Here is a 22,361-nt window from a genome sequence, read left to right as displayed (position 1 = left end):
TCCGAAAAAAAGAAAAAAGAAAAAAAAAAAAAAAAAGAGTGCGCACCACCAGACTGAAGAGATGGCTCAGTGGTTAAGGGCACTGACTGCTCTTCCAGAGGTCCTGAGTTCAATTCCCAGCAGCCACATGGTGGCTCACAACCATCTGTAATGGGATCTGATGCCCTCTTCTGACATGTCTGAAGACAGCGACAGTGTACTCACATACATGAAATAAATAATAAATAAATCTTAAAAAAAAAAAAGAGTGTGCACCACCGTGAGGCTCAGTTAAAGAAGATACTCCAAGTATTCACTGGTATTTTTGTTTATTTTGCTTATATGTAGTCGGGTGTTTTGCCTTTATAGATGTCTGTGTACTACATACATGCATGGAGCCTACAGAGCCAGAAAAGGACTTGAGTCCTTGGGGAATGGAGTTACACATGTTTGTGAGCTGCCATGTGGGTGCTGGGGGTTGAACCAAGATCCTCTAGAGCAGCAGCCAGTGCTCTTAACCTCCAAGCCATCTCACTAGCCCATCCTCTGTTATTTTCTTTCTTTCTTTTTTTTTTTCTCTTTTCTTTTTTTTCCGGAGCTGGGGACCGAACCCAGGGCCTTGCGCTTCCTAGGCAAGCGCTCTACCACTGAGCTAAATCCCCAACCCCCCTCTGTCATTTTCTATGGTTCTTTTTTGCCTCTAGGTCTTTGAAAGACTATTGCTTTAATGTTTTTATCTGTATATTTGGGTCCCCCTATGTATTTCAGGCACATGCAGCCAGGCTTTCCTAGTTGGTTTTTTTTTTTTTTTTTAAATAAGACTTTTTTTTCCCTTGGTTCATTTTTCTTTTTTTCTTAAATTGCATTTTTTTTATTTACATTTTAAATGTTATCCCATTTCCTGGTTTCTCCCACCCCTTAGTTCATTTTTCAAAATAGGGGTTTCTCTGTGTAGCCCTGGCTGTCCTGGAACTCACTCTCTGTAGACCAGGCTGGCCTAAAACTCAAAGGTCCACCTGCCTTTGCCTCTCAAACACGGGGATTAAAGGCGTGGGACATCACTACCCAGCACGGATGGCACTTTTTCAAGGGGGAGGGATTATAAGACTGACCTCATGTTACCAGTCTCAGTTTCAAATCCTAGTAAGATTCTCCTTGTCTGCGTTATCTAGAAGTGTTCCACTAGTCTATGGGATTTTAATATCAAATGTGACATAATGGCATAATGGGACATTTAGATGAAATATGGATGGATTTGTAGCTCTTAGCAATACAGAGAGAGAGAGAGAGAGAGAGAGAGAGAGAGAGAGACTCTAGCATAATGGATTGATTACCAGTTTACCAGTAAAACGACACTGTGAGGCCAGGCCTAGTGCTCCAGCCTTGTCCTCCTAGATACTCAAAAGGCCAAAGCAACAGGATCACAAATTTCAAGGCCAGCCCAGGCAATTTAATGATACTTTCCCCCAAAATAAAAAGTAATTTGGCCATGGTGGCCTAGGGTTTTAATCCCAGCACTCCACAGGCAGGTAGAGCTCTGAGAGTTTGAGACCAGGCCAGCCACTGCTACATAGTATGACCTTATCTTAAATAAATAAACACATAAATAAATAAACAAGAAGTAAAAACAGGGCTAGCAAGATGGCTCACCAAATAAGGGTGGGCTGGCTGGGTTTGTGTATCAGTGTGACACAAGCTAAAGTCATCAGAGAGGAAGGAGCTTCAGTTGAGGAAAGGCCGCCATGCGATCCAGCTGTAAGGCATTTTCTCAATTAGTAATCAATAGGGGTTGGGGATTTAGCTCAGCGGTAGAGCGCTTGCCTAGCAAGCACAAGACCCTGGGTTTGGTCCCCAGCTCCGAAAGAAAAAGAAAAGAAAAAAAAATTAGTAATCAATAGGGGAGGGTGGCTGGTGCCATCGCTGGACTTGAGGTCCTGGGTTCTATAAGGAAGCAGGCTAAGCAAGCCATGGGGAGCAAGCCAGCAAGCACCACCTCTCTGTGGCTTCTGTATCAGTTCCTGCCTCCAGGTTCCTGCCCTGCCTGAATTCCTGTTCCGACTTCCTCTAATGATGGAATGAGATATGGAAGTATAATCCAAATAAACCCTTTCTGACCCAACTTGTTTTTGGGGCATGGTGTTGCATCACAGCAACAGAAACCCTAAGACAAAGTGTCTTAGGGTGACCTGAGCTCAAACCCCAAAACAAGTAAAGGGAAAGGAGAGGTCTGACTCCACAGGTTCCACCCCGCCTTCCACAGGAGCACCAGGACACATATGCATATAAACACACAAAATAAGGTTTAAAAAAATGTTTGGAAGGCATGGAGGGCCACACCCTACTTCGCCTGTGGAGGTTAGAGAACTTACTGGAAGTCAGGTTTTTCTCTCCAGTCATTAGGGTCCTAGAGACTGAACTTAGGTCTTCAGGCTTGGTGGTGAGTTCCTTTACCTGCTTGGCCACTTTCTCAACCCTTAGAACACTTTAAAAAAATTTTTCAAGGGCTGGAGAGATGGCTCAGCGGTTAAGAGCACTGACTGCTCTTCCAGAGGTCCTGAGTTCAGATGCCCTCTTCTGGTGTATCTAAAGACAGCGACAGGAGTTGGGGATTTAGCTCAGTGGTAGAGCGCTTACCTAGGAAGCGCAAGGCCCTGGGTTCGGTCCCCAGCTCCGAAAAAAAAGAACCCCCCCCCCCAAAAAAAAGAAAAAGACAGCGACAGTGTACTTATATATAATAAATGAATAAATCTTTAAAAAAAAAAGGCAAAGTAATTCTAGTGGGAATTGTTTATAACCTTTGACAAGAGCAGAGAAGCTACATGGACGAGAAATGGTCCGTGGAGATCTAATTCTAAGAAAAGGAAATCCAAGACCTCTGTGGCTGTAATAAGAACACCCAAACTTTGAAGATAGTGGGTTTTTTCCTATAGTTTGACCTTAGAGTGCAGTTAGATGTTTCTAAGCTGGCAGGTTTCAGGCTGGAGGGATCCTGGGAGAACAGAAAAACCTACCAACCTATTCTCCCAGTCCACGGTGTGGGGGAGGAAGAAGGGGTACTGTTTGGTTTGACTGCTTTAAAGCTTCACTTGTTTTAGGTACATACGTACATGTATGGCTTTTCTGAGCTAAGTCCCTCTGGAAACTTAGCCAATACTCCAAAGCTAAAACTAAAAGAAGGTGAATTGTAGATTAAATTATTTGTGATGGCTTTGAGTGTAAGAAGTACTGAGTCTACGCCCTGAGTTCTGATAGAATCTACAACAGATGCCACACACCTTTAATCCCAGTACTCGGGGGCTGGAGAGGTGGCTCAGTGGTTAAGAGCACCCGACTGCTCTTCCAGAGGTCCTGAGTTCAGTTCCCAGCAACCACATGGTGGCTCACAACCATCTGTAAAGAGATCCTCTTCTGGTGTGTCTGAGGACAGCGACAGTGTACTTATATATAATCAATGAATAAATCTTAAAAAAAAATCCCAGCAGGCAGAGGCAGACAGATTCCTGAGTTCGAAGGCAACCTGGTCTACAGAGTGTCCTGGTCTACAGGACAGCCAAGGCTACATAGAAAAGCCCAACTTGAAGAAAAATAAAGCAAAACAAAGAGAACTTAACAGCAGGAGAAACCTAACCTGAACCTGGGTTTTGTGTGTGTGTGTGTGTCTGTCTGTGTGTGTGGTTTTTTGTTTGTTTAGCTTTATTTATTTTTTTATTGTCAATTCTTTGTTTTGAGACTGGTTTTCCTGGCTGACCTGGAACTCACTATGTACAGCTAGCTGGTCTGGAACTCACAAAGACCTACCTTCCTTCCTCCAGAGTGTTGGAATTAAAGACATGCATGACTGGTTAGAAGTGGGTTTTGTTGTTTCAGATTTTATTTTATTTTGTGTGTTTGAGTAGTTTGCTGTCACGCGTGAATGGGCACCGTGTGAGGGCCTGGTGCCTACATCGGTCAGCAGAAGGTGTCTCTGATCCCTTGGAACTGAGATAGGTTGTAAACGCCATGTGGGTGCTAGAACCCCAACTGGATCCTTTGCAAGAACAAGTACTCTTTTTTTTTTAAAGTATTTATTTGTTTATTTTTTTAAGATTTATTCATAAGTACACTGTCGCTGCCTTCAGACACACCAGAAGAGGGCCTCGGATCCCATTACAGATGGTTGTGAGCCACCATGTGGTTGCTGGGATTAAGAACAAGTACTCTTAACCACTGACCCATCCATCCAGGCCCTGAATGGAGATATTTTGTCTTGCTCTGAGATAAGATCTTTTTTTTATTCATTTATTATATATAAGTACACTGTAGCTGTCTTCAGACACACCAGAAGAGGGCATCAGATCTCATTACAGATGGTTGTGAGCCACCATGTGGTTGCTGGGATTTGAACTCAGGACCTCTGGAAGAGCAGTTGGTGCTCTTAACCGCTGAGCCATCTCTCCAGCCCATCTCTCCAGCCTGATAAGATCTTATTGTATGTAGTCTAGGCAAGGCTTGAACTCCGAATGAGGATGGTCCCTAGCCTCCAGAGATCTGCCTGCCTGTGTCTCCTCAGGGCTGGAATTAAGCATATGCACCACTATGTCCTGTTAATGGAGTTTTTGATAACATTGCAAAGTCACCTGAACAAAGTCTCTCTTCCTAGTGCTTTGCTTTTAGAGATACAGCAAGTAAATCCCTTACAGAATCCTGACCTAATATGGACAGTTTGTCGTGCAGACCCTTGGCTCTGTATATACTGTGGTTTAATTTAGGGTACACTTGAATACTTTTTTTACTTTCAGACAGTATTGTAACAGACCCTATGACCTTAGAGAGGACCCCATACTTTAGCACAACTTATTCCATGATGGCATACCATATGGCCATAAAACTCAGCACATAGACACTACCACCAACCAAAACTAAAACAAATTCCTGATCCATCAAAGTCCATAGTTCTGGAAAAGTCTCTAAATGTTTTTATAATAAAGTTCCTTTGTGTTTATGCATACACAGTGAGACAAGCTTCTTTTTTTTAAAATATTTATTTAGTTATTTACATGTAAGTACACTGTAGCTGTCTTCAGACACACCAGAAGAGGGCATCAGATCTCATTACAGATGGCTGTGAGCCACCATGTGGTTGCTGGGAATTGAACTCAGGACCTCTGGAAGAGCAGTCAGTGCTCTTAATCGCTGAACCATCTCTCCAGCCCGTCTCTAAGTGTTTTAACCTTGCTTTTTGGATTCTGTAGTTCTGACTGTTCTTATTAAGTGAAGTATGTCAACCCAGGAGGTAGTTTTTATGCTTAAAAATCTCTCCCTGAGGGCTGGGGTAGGGTGGATAGGGTGGAGATAGCCCATGCTAGCCATGTTGGTGAGTTCTAGGCCAGCTTCAGCCACATAATAAGACTCTTTCGATAGAAGAAGAGTAAGATGGTTCAATAGATAACAGAGCTTGTCTTGAGAGCCTGGTAGCCTGGTAGCCTGAGTTTGAGCCTGGAACCCTCAGTGGAAGGAGAGAACAATCTGGAAAATTGTCTCCTGGCTTCTCTATGCAGGCCCTGGTCCAGCAGCAATCACACAACACAGACACACACACACACACAGACACACACACACACACCATCATCATCATCATCATCATCACCCCCCAAAATTATAGATTCTTCTCAGATTTTAAAAAAGATTTACGGGGGCTGGAGAGATGGCTCAGCGGTTAAGAGCACCGGACTGCTCTTCCAGAGGTCATGAGTTCAATTCCCAGCAACCACATGGTGACTCACAACCACCTGTAAAGAGATATGATGCCCTCTTCTGGTGTATCTGAAGACAGCTACAGTGTACTTATATATAATAAATGAATAAATCTTAAAAAAAAAAAGATTTATTTATTTTGATTTAATGTGTATTGGTGTTTCACGTATATGTATACCTTGTTTGTGCTGTGCCAGTAGAGGCCAGAAAAGAGTGTTAGATTTCCTTGAACTGGAGTAACAGGTGGCTATAAGCCCCATGTGGGGGTTGGGAACTGAACTCAGGTCCTCTGGAAGAATACCAAGTTCTCCTAACCACTGAACTATCTTTGCAACCCCTGCATATTACTACACAAATGATCTTTTGTTTTTCTACTTGATTCTGAGTATAGCATATTTAAGATATCTATCCAGGGCTGGAGAGATGGCTCAGTGGTTAAGAGCACTAACTGCGGGGCTGGGGATTTAGCTCAGTGGTAGAGTGCTTACCTAGGAAGCGCAAGGCCCTGGGTTAGGTCCCCGGCTCCGGAAAAAAAAGAACCAAAAAAAAAAAAAGAGCACTGACTGCTCTTCCAGAGGTCAAATCCCAGCAACCACATGGTGGCTCACAACCATCTGTAATGGGATCCGATGCCCTCTTCTGGTGTGTCTGAAGACAGTGAGAGTGTATTGACATACGTTAAATAAATAAATCTTAAAAAAAAAAAAAAGCAACAGGGGCCTCAATGGCTAAGAGCACTGACCGTTCTTCAAAAGGACTCTGGTTCAATTCCCAGCATCCATACAAAAGCTCACAACTGTCTGTAACTCCAGTTCCAGGGGATCTGATATCTGCCAGGAAGACATGCATGCAGGCAGAACACCAGTGTGCATAAAGTAAAAATTATTATGAATAAATAAATAAACATAAAGATAATAAAGACCAAACACACGATACTGTAGGAGTAACACACTGCTTTAATCCCAACATTTAGAAGGCAGGCAGGCAGATTTCTGAGTTCAAGGCTAGTCTAGCCTGGTAGAGCAAGTTCTAGGATCAGCCAAAGCTGCCCAGAGAAACTCTTGGCTGGGGAAACAAAACAAACAAAAAAGATACTAGGGGGTTGGGGATTTGGCTCAGTGGTAGAGCGCTTGCCTAGCAACCGCAAGGCCCTGGGTTCGGTCCCCAGCTCCGAAAAAAAGAAAAAAAAAAAAAGAAGAAGAAATGTGCATCACAAAAAAGATACTAAACTAGGGAACTGATCTTTCTCAAACCTGTTTGGCTAAACTTTAATACACAATCTCAGGACATTTACAATGAGGTCTGTCCTAAAAACAGGTTGTGTGTGTGTGTGTGTGTGTGTGTGTGTGTGTGTGTGTGTGTGTGTGTGTGTTGGTGAGAATTAAAATAAAGAAGCAAGGTCCTTATCTCTCACAGCCAAGAGGAACAGGACACCTTGTGTAGGTCCCAGCGGAAGAGGGCTCTGCAATCAGACTGTGTGAGAACTCAGGAAGCTAGAACCACAAACAGAGGAGACAGCCCCCAGAGCTTAAGCACCTTCCTGTCTCGCTCCCAGCAAGCTATCTTGGCCTCACCCTTATGTCTTTCCAGGCTGGTTTGATAGAAAGTTCCTGAGCTCTTCAGGTCTTAAGGCCTCCCTAAGTGAGAGGGAGGAGAATTTCTCAGAATGTCATAGTGCCAGCATTTGGCAATATGCTAAGGAGAGCAGAAGGAGGAAGAAAACTTCTTGTTGTAGCCACTAAAAAGAGAATATCTACCCAGACCACTTCAAGGGTACAGACTTCTTCCTAAGGTGGGGTGCTTGTTACAGGCCTGTAATCCCAGCACTAAGGAAGCATACATAAGCCAAGATGGTCTGTGAAGTAAGTTCCAGACCAGCCAGAGCTACATAGGAAGATCCTATCTCCAAAAAAAATCCAAACCCAACCCAAACCAAACCAAAACACCAGGGGCCTGGAGAGATACCTCAGTGGTGACTTTTTTTTTTAAAGATTTATTTATTATATATGTACACTGTAGCTGTCTTCAGACACAGTAGAGGAGGGCATTAGATCTTATTACAGATGGTTGTGAGCCACCATGTGGTTGCTGGGATTTGAACTCAGGACCTCTGGAAGAGCAGTCAGTGCTCTTAACCGCTGAACCATCTCTCCAGCCCCAGTGGTGACTTTTTAAAAATAATTACATAGTTTTATTTTGCCTTGGTGTTTTGCCTGCATGTACATCTGTGTACAGACAGTTGTGAGTTGCTGTGTGTGTGCTGGGAATTAAACCTGGTCCTCCAGAAGAGCAATCAGTGCTCTCAACTACTGAGCCATCTCTCTGGCCCCCACTTCATGGTGATTAAGAGACCTGGCTGCTGCTCTTAGGATCTGAGCTCTCTTTTCTTGAACCCACTTGAAGGTTCGCAACTATCTGTAATTCCAGACCCTGAGAATCCAAAGTCCCATTTTGCTCTCTGAAGGTACCAGGCATGGCTGTGAGGCACAGATGTGCGTGCAGGCCAAACAGACCTACCCATAACAAGAAAACAGAATAAAGTGAAACCATACAGTAAACCAATCAACCATGGGGCCAGGCCTAAGTGTAAAATGAGATAAAGAACCCATACTAAAAAAAAGGTGGGGGTTGAAAAAAAGAGGGCTCGGGGTTGGGGATTTAGCTCAGCGGTAGAGCGCTTGCCTAGCAAGCACAAGGCCCTGGGTTCGGTCCCCAGCTCCGAAAAAAAGAAAAAAGAAAAAAAAAAAAAAAAAGAGGGCTCAGTTCGTAAGAGTACTGGCTGCTCTTGCAGGGGACCAGGGTCTCGCTCCCACATACACATGACTGACTCACCCTGCTTCCAGGTTGTCCATCATCCCTGGGACACGCACACATGCAGGCAAACATTAGTACACATGAAATAAATTAATTTTTTAAAGAATTAAAGCTGTGTGTGGTAGCACAATCCTAGCACTCAGGAGGTAAAGGCAGAGTCAGGTGAGTCTCTGTGAGTTCAAGGCCAGCCTGGTCTACATGATGAGTTTTAGGAGAGCTGGGGCTATGTAGAAAGAGCAAGCATCAGAACAAACAAACAAACAAACATACAACAGGAATTAAAAGGGAGCAAAAAAAGGGGCTGGGGATTTAGCTCAGTGGTAGAGCGCTTACCTAGGAAGCACAAGGCCCTGGGTTCGGTCCCCAGCTCCGAAAAAAAAAAAAAAAGAACCAAAAAAAAAAAAAAAAAAAAAAGGGAGCAAAAAAGAGTCATTCAGTGTATTTTATATATTTAACAATTATGCAATAATCGATTCCACTAATGATGACCTCTTTCTTTTTTCTCTCTCTCCTTTTCTTTTCTTTGTTTTGTTTTGTTTTGTTTTGTTTGTTTGAAACAGGGTTTCTTGGCTCAGTGGTTAAGAGCACTGACTGCTCTTCCAGAGGTCCTGAGTTCAATTCCCAGCAGCCACATGGTGGCTCACAACCATCTCTGGTGTGTCTAAAGACAGCTACAGTGTAGTCATATACATAAAATAAATCATGAAGGAAAGAAAGAAAGAAAGAAAGAAAGAAAGAAAGAAAGGAAGAAAGAAAGGGTGTCTCTGTCTAGCCTCAGCTGTCTTGGAAGCCACTCATTCTGTAGATCAGGCTGACTCAACAGAGGCCTGCTTGGCTGGACCTCTGGTGTGCTGGGACTAAAGGGGTGCCACCAGCACATGGCTATGATAATCATTTATGTCTCTTTTTCTTTTTTTTGAGATTTATTTTTTCTTTATGTTTCAATGGTTTATGTGTACATATATTTTCAGTCCCTAACTTTTTTTTTTGAGACAAGATCTCTCTATTCTGTAGCTCCGGCAGTCCTAGAGCTCACTATATAGACCAGGCTTGCCTCAAACTCACAGAGATTCACCGCTCTCTCCTTCTCGAGTGCTGGGGTTAAAGGTGTGAGCCACCACCAATCAACTTTCTTTTTTCAAGACATGGTTTCCCTTGTAGCCTTGGCTGTCTTGGAACTTGTTCTATGGATAGGCTGGCCTTGAACTCACAGAGATCCACTTCCCTCTGTCTTCTCACGTTCCTCTGGGATCAAAGACCTACAGGAATACCACCTAGCTCTTTTTTGGCTATCAAAACTGGGTTTTCCTGTATAGCCCTGACTCTCCTAAAACTAGATCTGTAAACTATGCTGGCTTCAAATTCATAGACATTCCTAGCAAGCGCAAGGCCCTGGGTTCGGTCCCCAGCTCCGAAAAAAAAAGAAAAAAGAAAAAAAACCAAATTCATAGACATTGCTACCTCAGCCTTCTATGTACTGGGACTAAAGGCATGTGTCACCTCTACCCAGCTTACTTTTCCGTTTTTGAGTGTTGGGAATCAAACCTCAATTCTCTGCAGGAGCAGTCAGTGCTCCTGCTACTTTCTCTCCAGTCCCCCTTCTGTCTTTTTCATAGCCTTTCACTGTGTGGTACAGGTTGTCCTTGACTTGTCAATCCAGAACAAAACAATTAAGGACAGCTGTAGAGGGGTTGGGGATTTAGCTCAGTGGTAGAGCGCTTGCCTAGGAAGCGCAAGGCCCTGGGTTCGGTGCCCAGCTGGGGGGGGGGGAGAGGACAGCTGTAGAGAGATAGAAAACAGAGAGGGGCTTGATCTCTCCTTAGTTAGGCGAGACCCTGCTTACTCTGGGTGAAAGGGCATCTCTGTCACCCCTCACCCTATGGTCCAAATACCTATAGAGAAAGATGGGATGTGGCCCCTTATAGGGGCAGGGAAGTTTTGGTAGCCCATAAGGGAAGTTGGAAACTATCAGTGGTTTCAGGCACTGTGCCACATCTAAAAGAGAAATGCATATAATCTATTTTTTTTTTTTTCGAGAGAGGGTCTCACTACCTAGTTCTGGCTGGCCTGAACTCCTCAGATAGACTAGACTGACTTCAAATTCACAGATATACCCCTGCTTCTGTTTCTGAGGGCTGGAATTCTGGACAAGCACCACCAGGCATGCTAGAAAAGCCACCCCCCCAAACTGTTCTACATGGCCAGCCCCAAGAAGTTTCCAGCCATGAATCCACTCCATCTTCCTACTCCTAAGGAGCCTTCCTTCATACATTCCATGGAGAGTTTGCATGGTCAACAGACAACATCGACTGCTAAACCTGGGAATTCATTAGTGAAGGTTTGCAACCTTGGTTAGTGTTAAGCCTATCCTTGCTACTAGTTATGATATTCCCCTCTTCAGGAAGAGATGGAATTTATGGAGAGCTTAATTTACTTGCCCAAGGTCATACAGTGTTGGAGCAGCTACACTAACCAAGGTGTGACATTTTGAATCTTTAATACCCTCAATTATTAAGCTGCAGATAGGTTTCAAGACTGGTTTGATATTTCATTTTATTTCAAAACTTTTTCTATTACGTGAAAGGGAAAAAAAATCTTCCAATGATCACTCAGCTTCTCTGTCACAGTATGAACCACTCCCAAATACATAAAAAGCAAACAAAAGAAAAATCCAATAAAAAATAAACGAAACAGTGAATTTACACGTAGACAGTCAAAATCCTAGGGAAAAGCGAGGATACCTTTAAAGTAACAAATAACTCCGACACATAGCCCGACTAAATTCAGGGGTTAGAAAGCTACAAACTGCAGTTTCTTCCCACCCAGCCTCTGGTTTCCAAGGGTGTTTAGAAGCTTAACCATCGAGACCACATCCGACTGGTGACACCAAATGACAAGAAAATCGTACTTTTTATTCCCCTTCGCTTGTGTACATCTCATTCTTGTAAGCATGAGTTTTCACCGTCGGTGAATTTGGACACGAATGTCTTACCCTACAGCCATATGTATTCTAATAGGTTGCCTTATGGCGACCTTGACAGCCATATGTGTGGGAGGACCGGTGTCAGGGGTGGGGGGCGGTCGGCTGTGAGAGGGGAAACCTTCACACCCAGCCGGGATGACAGCAAAGATCCACTCAGCAAGGAATTCTTCCAAAGATTGACAGTCAGTGCACCAACTGTCTTTGCCCTGGAGACAGCGTAGCCTCGCGAGATTTGGTGCATATCTGGAGGGGGAGTCCGAGAAGCCTTTCCGAATTGGGGAAGGGAGAATGGGATCATCTGTGGCGCAATCATTGCACGAGATTGGGCCATAGTCGCCGGAGCCGTAGTGAGATCTCGCGATATTTCGTGCTCTCCAGTCTAGAACACCGGGCAGTTTCTCGCGAGAGCCCGTGCTGAGGCTCCGGGAGACCCCGGGTGTTTGTGTGTGTGTATGTGTTGGTGAATGTGAATACGGAGGAGCAGCGGCCGCCATTTCAGGGAGCTAGCCGACGCTGTCGCAGGGGTGGATCCTGAGCTGCCGAAGCCGCTGCCCTGCTCTCCGTCGCGGGCTCCTTTAATCCCATTGTTTCTTTTAGATTCGTTTGGGCCTAGACGCCCTCGGGGCCCGATATTCGGGTTGGGCGGTACCGCGGCCTGGGCCTAGTGACTTAACAGTAGCAACAGCAGCGGCGGCGGCGGCAGCCGACTTCCCGATTCGAGCACAGGCGCGCGAAAATCCGCACAGGTATAGGGCGTCGCGGACTGCTAGTAGTGGTCAGCCTTCCTTAGGTTGGGAGGTCCGGGATGCCGAGGCTTTAGCGGCTTTTATAGGTGCGCAGAGGGGGAGGGGGCCCTTTCGGCAAGGTCGGTCACTTCTCCCTGGCTGTGCCCTTCAATTCTGGCAAAGTCACTGTGGAGATTTTGGTAGTGTCAGGGACCTCCGTGGGTTCTCGGGCAGATAAAGATCTGTCCTTTTCGAGGCCGGGGCTGGTCGCGACCTCCCAACATGGCGCCTGTCGAACGCTACCTTGGTACACAACCCCTCCCAGCAGAGGGAGTTTCCCTCTGCCGCTAAAATGGCAGCGCGGGTTTTGTGTGAAGGGAAGCGCTCTGGTTCATATTCTCAGGTTTGGTTTTAGGGCATCCTGGGCGGGTTTTTAAAATCGGACATTGAGTTCTGCTCCTATGTTAGATGAAAGATACATTAAATCATTTACTTACCAAATGAAGTTTGTGGAGTGTGCATCGCACAATTTTAGTCACTGGGGCTTTTAAAGGATTTTTCTCAAGCTTTGAGTATTGTAGGTCAAGGAGACATTTTATTTTGGTCGTAATTGCAGGTTGTTTACTTACAGGACTGTCTTGTTCTTCTTTAGGCGAGTAGAGAAAATGGCAGACGATATTGATATTGAAGCAATGCTTGAGGCCCCTTACAAGAAGGTGAGAAAACATGCTAGTGAGCTTCAATATATTTCTTAATTTAGCATTATTCACGAAACTACTGCTGAAATGTAAACTAACCTTCCCGGAGCCCTCTTGATTATCTTATCAGAGATGCATTACGTGTAACTTACAAAAGTAAATATATGCTATTGATGTAATAATATTGTGCAGTAGTTTCACTTCAGCGTGATGAATAAATGCCCATCTATCTCTCTTTGTAGACTTGCCTAACGATATCTCACCTCTACTCCCATGAATTCACCTTTGATTCCAGTGTGAACTGTCAATCATAAGGTAGTAATTGAGTGACTTATCGCTGTACCGTGGTCCCCTAGGTAAAATGACTCAACTAAGAATTACCAGCTCCAGTTTGGTATAGCAAAAAGGTGAATGCAGTGGTTTGGGAAAATTGCAGGGGTCCAAGAATAATAAAATATAACCAGTCTCTGGCAAGAAAATCTTATGAGTCTTGAAAGAAGAAATGGGTGAGATTTAAAATTATACTTTATATAAATAGATATAAGGCTGGTGATAGTAAACCTTAAAACAGGCAGGTATTGATCTGCTTTTCAGTTAATAATTACTAAGATTCTTGGATCCCTGAATAGAAATTAAAGAAAAAAAAACAGAAAAAGAAAAGAAGAAAAGAAAAAAAAAAAAGGAAAGGCAAGAGACAGTATCACAGCTCAGAGTCACTTGATGACTGTTTTACTGCTCTCCATAGCATTTTGTTTTTAATTAGGCCCTGCCATAGTTTTTCACACTAAACTAGAAAGGCAGTATTTTGGCTAGTAATACAATATGACCCATTTCGGTATGACAGTAAAAGTAAGCACTCTTCATTCTTTGACCAGTTGGTGGTGAAAATAGCAGTGTGCATGCATGCATTGTCACTGGTGTCACAGACCTTAAGCCTTGTAACTTAGATATCCTATATTGGTGATGTATTCAAACTGAAATCAACCTTGCGCTTAAACCGTTTAAAAATAATACATTTGTCTTGGAGTGTAGCACGACCATGTGGTGCCTTTTGGATGAATTCTGATAGCTTTAAATAGTCTAATTTTGTAATGCTAGACTCTTGAAGCCATACTTTCTGTTTTAATGTTTCTTGTCTTAGTTTAACTTGGATATAATTCCATGTAAACAGGTATGGAAGTAGGAAATGTTTAGGCTGGAACTGGTGGATTATTAATTAACTTTTCTTGGGTTCTTGGGAGTCAACATTACTAAAGCAGTGTGAATCCCTGTTTGCTTCAGGGCGAGATGTGTGACAGAGGTGGCATCAAGCTCTTACAGTCCCAACCCTCCAACGGAAATGGGCGAAGATCTCAGGAATGGCATCGGTCACAGGAAATCGATAGTGGCTGGCTGCTAGCATGGCCACTTGGGGCTTAGGCAGAAATAGAGCCATGGTACCGACAAAAGGGACAATAGCACACGGAACAAAACTCAAAATGACTTCATGTTTCATAGAAATCTTTAACCACTTCAACATTGTAATTCTGGATGACTTATTTAATATCTAAACAATGTAAGAAAGTAAAATATAATATGTTAAATGTGGAAAGATTTTAATTTTTGTTTCTTGATGACTTAATTATTAGCAACAAAGTGGTTAAACGTATACCTTCTAAATTTTTTTATAGCCTTCCATGTTAAACTAAATAAGTGATTAGTTTTAAAATTGTCTTGTATTTTCTTATTCCTATTCCCTTTACCCTTTGACAACTTGAAATGTTACCACTTCGTCCTCATGATGTTCTTCTATCAACCTTGCTTAGGATGAGAACAAGTTGAACAGTGCTAACGGCCATGAAGAACGTAGCAAAAAGTAAGTTTGATTAAGGAACCTGGGGGGGTGGGAACTAACTTTGTGGAAATCTGTTCTTGTGGCTAAAGCATCAAACTATGGTTTTCTTCGTCTCTTAGAAAACTGCTCATAACATTTGAGATGAGAAAGTTCTTCAGGATATAAAGCCGTGGGCGTTGTGGTATATAGACTTCAGGATATGGCTTCAAAGACCTTCTGGACACTTTGCCCTCTAATCTTCCATGATTTTCTTGAGTTCTTATGTTTTAAATGTGATAACTTTGGCTTAATTTTTGGAGATGTGATGAGAAGAATCATTGAATTAGAAGGTGTTATAGAAAAAATAGTACCAAGGCCATGGAAATTACTGTTTACCTTCTTTTACTTTTTCACTAAAGGAACCAGCTATGAGTTTCTGTTTCTTGCTGCTTAAAAGCCCTTTTGATAGTAACAAAAGAATACTTAATAGGTATTGATGGGATTTTTTTTTTTTCTTTTTTGGGCCTTTTTATCTCTAGAGTATCCAAGGAGACCATTAAGAATATTTAATATATTTTAGATGACTAAGTTGAAATAAGAACTTCATGCTACAGACTCAACACAATACAGTATACAAAAAGGAATATTAACAGTTTAAACAGGATCCAATTTACAAGATTGGAGCCTATCAGCTGTTGTGAAATTACTATTCAGCTCCAAGATTAGTAATTCTTCACATGATAATGGTCATGCTATGTGCATCAAGATGATCTAGCCTATGTTTATAATGCCATACTAAAACATTTTGTCATATCATGACCACATAATACTTAATGAGAAACAATGATAAAATAGCCACTTATTTAATTCTTTTTGGCTCTTTTCCTCCTAAGAGCTCAAAGTGCTTCATAATAACTACCTCAATCATCCTCACAACAACTTTGTTAGGTAGGTTGTTATAATTTCATAAAATAGATGAGAAAATTGTTTGTGGATTACTTAAAGGTTTTGCTTAGCCAAGGTTTTATAATCTTAATGTGATAAGGAATTAATTTTTAAAATTTGGATTGGGTGTTGTGGTTCAGGCTTATGATTCTCTCACTTCAAATAAGCCAAGGTGATCATAAATTCCAGCTGGATTTCTTAGATCATGTGTTTAAAAATGATGTTAAGAGAAAAGAAAGGTCTGATTTATGGAAATTTTTTTCCTTGTGCAAATCTAGTTGGGAATCACTAGTAGTTTCTTAGTAATCCAAAGAGGATATGGGAAATAGTTGACAGGGTTCATAGCATACATTTTTAACCTTTTATGCATTGAATTTCCTAAAGTTTCAGTTTCATAGCCAAAAGAAAACCCAGGAATAGGTATCTACCAGTTTTTAAAAATTATTCACTTTAGTGACTAGTGACCTAGAAAAGTTGAAAAGGCTGAGGATAAACTTGAATGCAAATTCTGCAGTATTTTCTAACATCACTTGTTCCCACTAATATCTTCAGATTGTACTCTTAATGCTGTATCTAAACTCATTAAGATCACCAAGCTTTCATGAGGAATTAGAGCATTAGTGCTCAATGAAATAGTGTTGTGGTGTAGAGTAAGTTGGGTAATTTAATATAATAGTGTTTTATGCAGAGCTTTCCTACATTCTAATATCTTTACAATGCTCAAAATATTTCTGACTTTAGTTACTGCTGCTTTAAATTAGGTGATTGCTTAATTTAATCAGTTTTTACTCTGATGATTTAAAGGAACATGTCATTAAAAGTAATGAACATAATATAGAAGAAAACTTAACTCTGGGTAGATGAAACAAAAGAAATATCTGCTCTTGCTTAAGGTAATTTATATTAACCTAAGGTAGATGTCATTTTTGTGTAGTTCATGTGAAAACTATTGGTTAAAAGCCATTGAATGTGGAGATAACTATTGCTGGTAAGATAATAAGAATAGGAAACTACATTTGAACAAAGTCAGCTAAGTATATAAATAAGAAACTAGTCGTGACTGTAACACACTGTACTGTATCCCAGTAGTAAAGGGATCAAAGTTTAATGGAAAGACCTTTAGCCTATTTTCTGAAGAGGTTTAAAATTTCTAACACTGAGTTTGTCAAGGCCTCTAATGCACTCTTAAGTATCTGAGGTTACCCCTCATGGAAGTATTTGTTACCTTAACCAGATTTGCAGTCTCAAGTCAAACTGCATTTTGTTAAGTCTTTAAAGAATCAGAAAAGGATAACAGGGAAATGGCACAGTTAAAATATATTGGCTACTGTGGTGTCGATTATCAAATTTTGGAATAAATGACTTTTCTATTTTTTTTCTTATTTTCCAGAATACTTTGCATTTAAAATTTAGATCTTCTTACATGGAAGAGGTCAAATCCAGTTATAGCAAAACACCTTTACAGCAGAGGCCATATAACCAAAAAGTCCAAAGGCCCAGTGGACCATTTACTTCAATGATGTTCAGTACAAAATTCCACTGCCACTAAAGACTTGGGAAAGTCCCATTTAAGTTGTAACAGGATTTGACTATTAGGATGGAATTTATGACCATTTCTTTAGTTGAAAAATGTTTTCTAATGCTGGAATTTGTTCTAGAGAAGTTCTTTGGTTTCTTGTAACAGTCTTGTCTAGGCTTTTATATGGAAGATTGTATTTTCTGATATTTGAAGTATGTTGTCTATTTACCTATTTTGGGTTGCCTTCAGATGTGGGTGGGCATTTGCCTATGAAAAGTCTAGCAAGACGTTGAGTTAAAATTATTAGCTGGTTTGTTTTGTTTGTTTTTTTTTTTTAACTTTTGGAGGAATAAGATATGGGGCATATGAGAGGTAAATAGGCAGATGGACTCTGCTATTGAGCATCTTTGAGCAGAGCAAAACTTAAATGTCCTTTTTTTCCCCCCGTGGGGAATGGAATTAATTTTAGCCATATCCCCTAATTTTGAGTTAATAATAGGTAGGACTTACGGTTTTAGCCATCTCAGAATTCTTTAGTCCTAAGAAGTAGTGTCAGGGTTTGAAACATCAAAGTTGGAATGTGAATTGTTACCCTTCCTGAGCATTGGAGTTGCTTTGACTACTAAATAAATAATGAGTGTAGCCTAATTTTCTGTCATGTGCTACCTAGCATATTTCTGACAGTCAGGTGGATTATCTTGAAATTTTAGACAAAGTTTCTGCCTCCTTGGAAAGCTCTACATCTCCTTGTGATTGGAGTGTGGGTTTCAAGATTCCAGAAGGTGGGTGTCTTCATTTTCTATTTTCAATGCACTCTAAGATGACCTGCTTACAGGTTCTCTGAGGCACACCTCAGTTGTTCTTGTGCTAACTTTGCTTTGGTACAAATTAAATAGCTCATTAATTTTCCTAATGATGTAGAGTTGTCAAAATGTTCAGATCTCAAACCACTTACAAACGGACATTTTGGTGGAGTAAACTTAGTTTGAAATGTCTTTCAATTTACATTGAAATATCTGAAGGCACCTCTAATTTGGGTGATGAGGGAGGTACAGATTTCAAGGTTTAATTGTTAAATCAGTGGATGAAATATTGTGAGGAACCCAGAGATGAGTGGAAAGATAACTGACTGGCTTTTTTTTTACTTTCCAAGGAAGGTTAAATTGCTTTAATTGCGTCCCACAGGCTTACATAAACAAGCAAAAAAATGGCATTTTCTATTTCATTATAGCTTTAAGTGGTTACAATAAAATCTCGGGTTGTGAAAGTGAATTTTATTGGATTGTTAGGATCTTGTATTTCTTGTAATTTTGCCCATGAAAAGCAAAATGATATGTTTATTGTGTTTTGAAAAGTATAAAACATGCTTACATGTATACTGTATCAAAATTGACTTAAACTAAATTGTCGATGGAAAAAATTTATGTGACAATTACTATTTCTTGATTGTGAACATGCTGTAACTAACTTAATCTATAGCCTATAGATTACCATAATAATAGTTGGTCTATTAATGTGAATGGCAGTTAAACTTGAATTTTTTAAAGTTCAGGCTTGGTTTTCTACTTACCAGCAAGCAAGTCCTGTTTCTTCTTTCAAGCTGTAGCTGCCTCAGGAGATCATTGCAAATACTTCCTCTTACTACTGTCTCTCAATTCTTTTAACTATCTTCAGTTAACATTAAAGACTGGGTGTTAAGACCCATGCTTAGGAGTTGTTACCCTAAAGTATGATTTTTATACCATTGTACAGTGGTAAAAATAATTTAACAAAAGAATAGACATTCTGACCGTAGAAGGAAGTGTATGTTGGTTAGTATTAAATCAGCATGTAATGGTACTTTTTTCCCCACTTAGGAGAAAAAAAAGCAAGAGCAGAAGCCGTAGTCATGAGAGAAAAAGAAGCAAAAGTAAAGAACGGAAACGAAGTAGAGATAGAGAAAGGAAAAAGAGCAAAAGTCGAGAGAGGAAACGAAGTAGAAGCAAAGAAAGGAGACGAAGCCGCTCACGAAGTCGAGATAGAAGATTCCGAGGCCGCTACAGAAGTCCCTAGTATGTAATTGTTATTAGGACTGTTGTTAAATGTGTTTAGATAGCAATTTAACTGGAGGAATAGGAATAAATAAATCCTTAATTAAGGCTAAGGACATTGAAGGTAGTAAGGAAAAAAAAACAGTATGTGGACTCATATATAAAATACACAGTCTACCAAACTTAGCAGACTTTTTTCTTCACAAGCTAGAAATTGTATAACAGTCCAAATTAAAAACAAAGCACTCAGGGTTCGCTCAGTGGTAGAGCGCTTGCCTAGGAAGCGCAAGGCCCTGGGTTCGGTTCCCAGCTCCGAAAAAAAGAACCAAAAACTACCCCAGAAAAACAAAGCACTCCAGTGATTGATAGAGAAAAACCTAAAGTTTATGAACTGTAAAGTACAGGTAGATGAATTAATTACAAGAAAATCTTGTGTGTAGCTTTAGCTAGCTAGAATTCTTTTATCAATTTTTAGGCTTATTACTCCTATGTATGGTTTTAGAGTAAATTGGAAGTGATTTGTTTACAGATGAAGTTACTGGAATTTATATGCATTTAAACAAATGTAGAATTAATTCATTACAGGTGTTACATAAAATGAACCTGGCCAGGAATATGGTGGCTCGTGCATTTAGTTCCAGAACTCAAAAGCCAGAGCCACTAAGATCTATAAGTTCAAGGAGAGCCAGATTCACACAAAGAAACTGTCTTGAAAAACCAAAAACAAAAAAAAAAAATTTTTAACCTGTATTAACAGCATTGGGAAAGAAATCCATTTCTATGCAAGGGTTAAAACAAGCACAATTCTCCCTTGATGTTTAAATAAGTCCTTAATTCTTTATTAAACACACCTTTTAAAACCACTTTTAAAGTATGCTTGCATGGTGCCAGGTGCCACTTAGTATTGATTTCAGCTTGGGCCAAAAGCATTGGACTCACCCTCCTTAGGGCTGGTGGAGTTAAACTAGGCATTTATGAGCTTCTGCATATGTGGGTACTGTGAACTGAACTTGGAGATATCATGAAAGCTTTATTTCCCTTAACTGGTATGTTTATAAGAGTTAAGTAGTCAGAATTGAATTTAAAGATGGTCGACTGAATGAATCAGCATCTGAGCTTTTGTTAAAGAATAAAGTTAGGGTGTTGGGGATTTAGCTCAGTGGTAGAGCACTTACCTAGCAAGCGCAAGGCCCTGGGTTCGATCCCCATCTCCGAAAAAAAGAAAAAAAAAAGGAATAAAGTTAGACATAAACTAATATTAAAAAGTGGTTGTCAACAAAATATTCATCAAATACTTTTTTTTTAATTTAATGTATATAAGTACACCATTGTGATTTCAGACATACCAGAAGAGGGCATCAGACCTCATTAGAGATGGTTGTGAGCCACCATGTGGTTCTGGGATTTGAACTCAGGACCTCTGGAAAAGCAGTCAGTGCTCTTAACCACTGAGCCATCCTACCAGCCCCTAGATACTGGTATTATTTGAAGGTATTTGAGTTTGGCTTCTGGAGCATATATTTATAATATGTATGTGAGTCTGGATGCCCCTCTGCATTTGTGTTTATGTTAATGTTAGTAGCTTATGTAATAGACATCACATGCTGATAATACCACCATGATAATATTCCTCCTAGTCCCACCTCCTACCCCAGAGCTGAGGACCAGGGTCTTGCACTTAATACCTCTCAGCTAAATCTCCAACCCCTATGATACTGTTTTAATTTTGAATTTTATATTAGAATTTTTGTTTTGTTGATTTCCTCAAGATTTACATTGTTAAGGATTATAAATTTTCTTACAGGGGTGAACTAAATAGCCAACAGATAGCATTAAAAATCAGAATACTATTTTTGAGCAGCTGTTTTTGTTTAAGTCTGACTGGATTTAAATATTTATTGTTTTGATTTGAATTGAACTTAGAGGTGATTATTAGCTAGATGGTTTTATAACCAAAGGATAAATACAGCGAAACTGGCAGAGGCAGACCTTTGTTAATTCAAGGCGGGCCTGAGTACGTGGTTACACCCTGTCTCCAAAGTACTTTTCTGTATTATGCATAACAGAAGGGAAAATAACTTGTCAAATTATATTTATATATACTTAAATGTCCATTAATTCTCTTACTATTATGGATTAGTAAGGCAAAGTAAGAGGATCACTGCTAAGTTCCAGACCACATTGAAATACAAAGTGAATTGTAAGCAAAGTCAGGCACATGTACACTTTTTAAAAAAAAAAACCATTTTTTTCTTTTTAAGGTAGTTAGAAGGGACAATAGAGTTTTATTTGAAGTAACTTTGATTTTAAATTGAAATTTTTTTTGAAACTAAATGTATATAGCCAGTCTTTTGACTTCATTTTACTGAGCCTAAAGCACCCTCATAGTCTGTTCCTTACTATAATTTTTTTTTAAGATTTATTTTATTTATACGTGTACACTGTAGCTGTCTTAAACACACCCGAAGAGGGTATCAGATCCCATTACAGATGGTTGTGAGCCACCATGTGGTTGCTGGGAATTGAACTCAGGACCTCTGGAAGAGCAGTCAGTGCTCTTAACCACTGAGCCATCTCTCCAGCCCTACTATAATTTTTTAAAGCATTTTTTTTCTGATTGTTTTATCTATGTATATGAGTGTTCAATTTCATGTGTTCCTGTATGACAGAAGGTCATCGAATCCTATTATTGAAGAACAAGAGCCACCATGTGGTTTTTGGGAATTGAACTCAGGACCTCTGGAAGAGCAACCAGTGCTCTTACCTATGGAGCCAGTCCTCTTTAATGACTATTAGTGAAAACTATGGAACATATACCTTATGACCCGTTAAGTAAGCTTTATCTTTAAAAAAGTACAAAAATATATTTGTATAATGATTTACTGTGAAAACCCATCTTTTATTATGTTTTACAGTATTGCTGTCAGGCTATGGATCAGGTATATTCCAGAACTGAAAGTAGTCTTTGAATAATATCTTCTACAATAAACAATACCATGAATGTTGTAATTCTTTTTAAGAATTAGTACATGGAAGCTGGGCAAGGTGGCACATTTGATTCCAGCACTAGTCATACAGGATCTTTGTGAGTTCCAGGCCAGCTAGGAAGATAGTGACAACCT

General features: G+C 40.5%; 1 protein-coding gene across 12 annotated transcripts in view; it reads left to right on the top strand.

The window, feature by feature from the left end:
- Positions 1-11,787: 11,787 nt before the first annotated feature.
- The window catches only part of Rbm39 (RNA binding motif protein 39), a 33,367-nt gene continuing 22,793 nt past the window's right edge, over positions 11,788-22,361 (top strand). For 3 of the 12 annotated variants that reach the window (XM_008762356.4, XM_008762349.4, XM_006235331.5), the window contains exons 1-4: positions 11,788-12,255; positions 12,887-12,950; positions 14,738-14,787; positions 19,066-19,260. In XM_008762356.4, coding sequence (XP_008760578.1) covers positions 12,900-12,950; positions 14,738-14,787; positions 19,066-19,260 — 296 coding nt within the window. In that variant the 5' untranslated portion in view covers positions 11,788-12,255; positions 12,887-12,899. Of the gene's footprint in view, positions 12,256-12,865; positions 14,788-15,632; positions 15,694-17,919; positions 19,261-22,361 lie in introns of those variants that run through there. The other 9 variants (XM_008762350.4, XM_063284180.1, XM_006235332.5 and 6 more) reach the window with 7 other exon arrangements.

This window comes from Rattus norvegicus, chromosome 3 (assembly GCF_036323735.1).
Source record: "Rattus norvegicus strain BN/NHsdMcwi chromosome 3, GRCr8, whole genome shotgun sequence".
NCBI classification, from domain to species: Eukaryota; Metazoa; Chordata; class Mammalia; order Rodentia; family Muridae; genus Rattus; species Rattus norvegicus.
The sequence above is the reverse complement of the archived record's forward strand: the minus strand, read 5'-3'. Positions and strand labels throughout refer to the sequence as shown.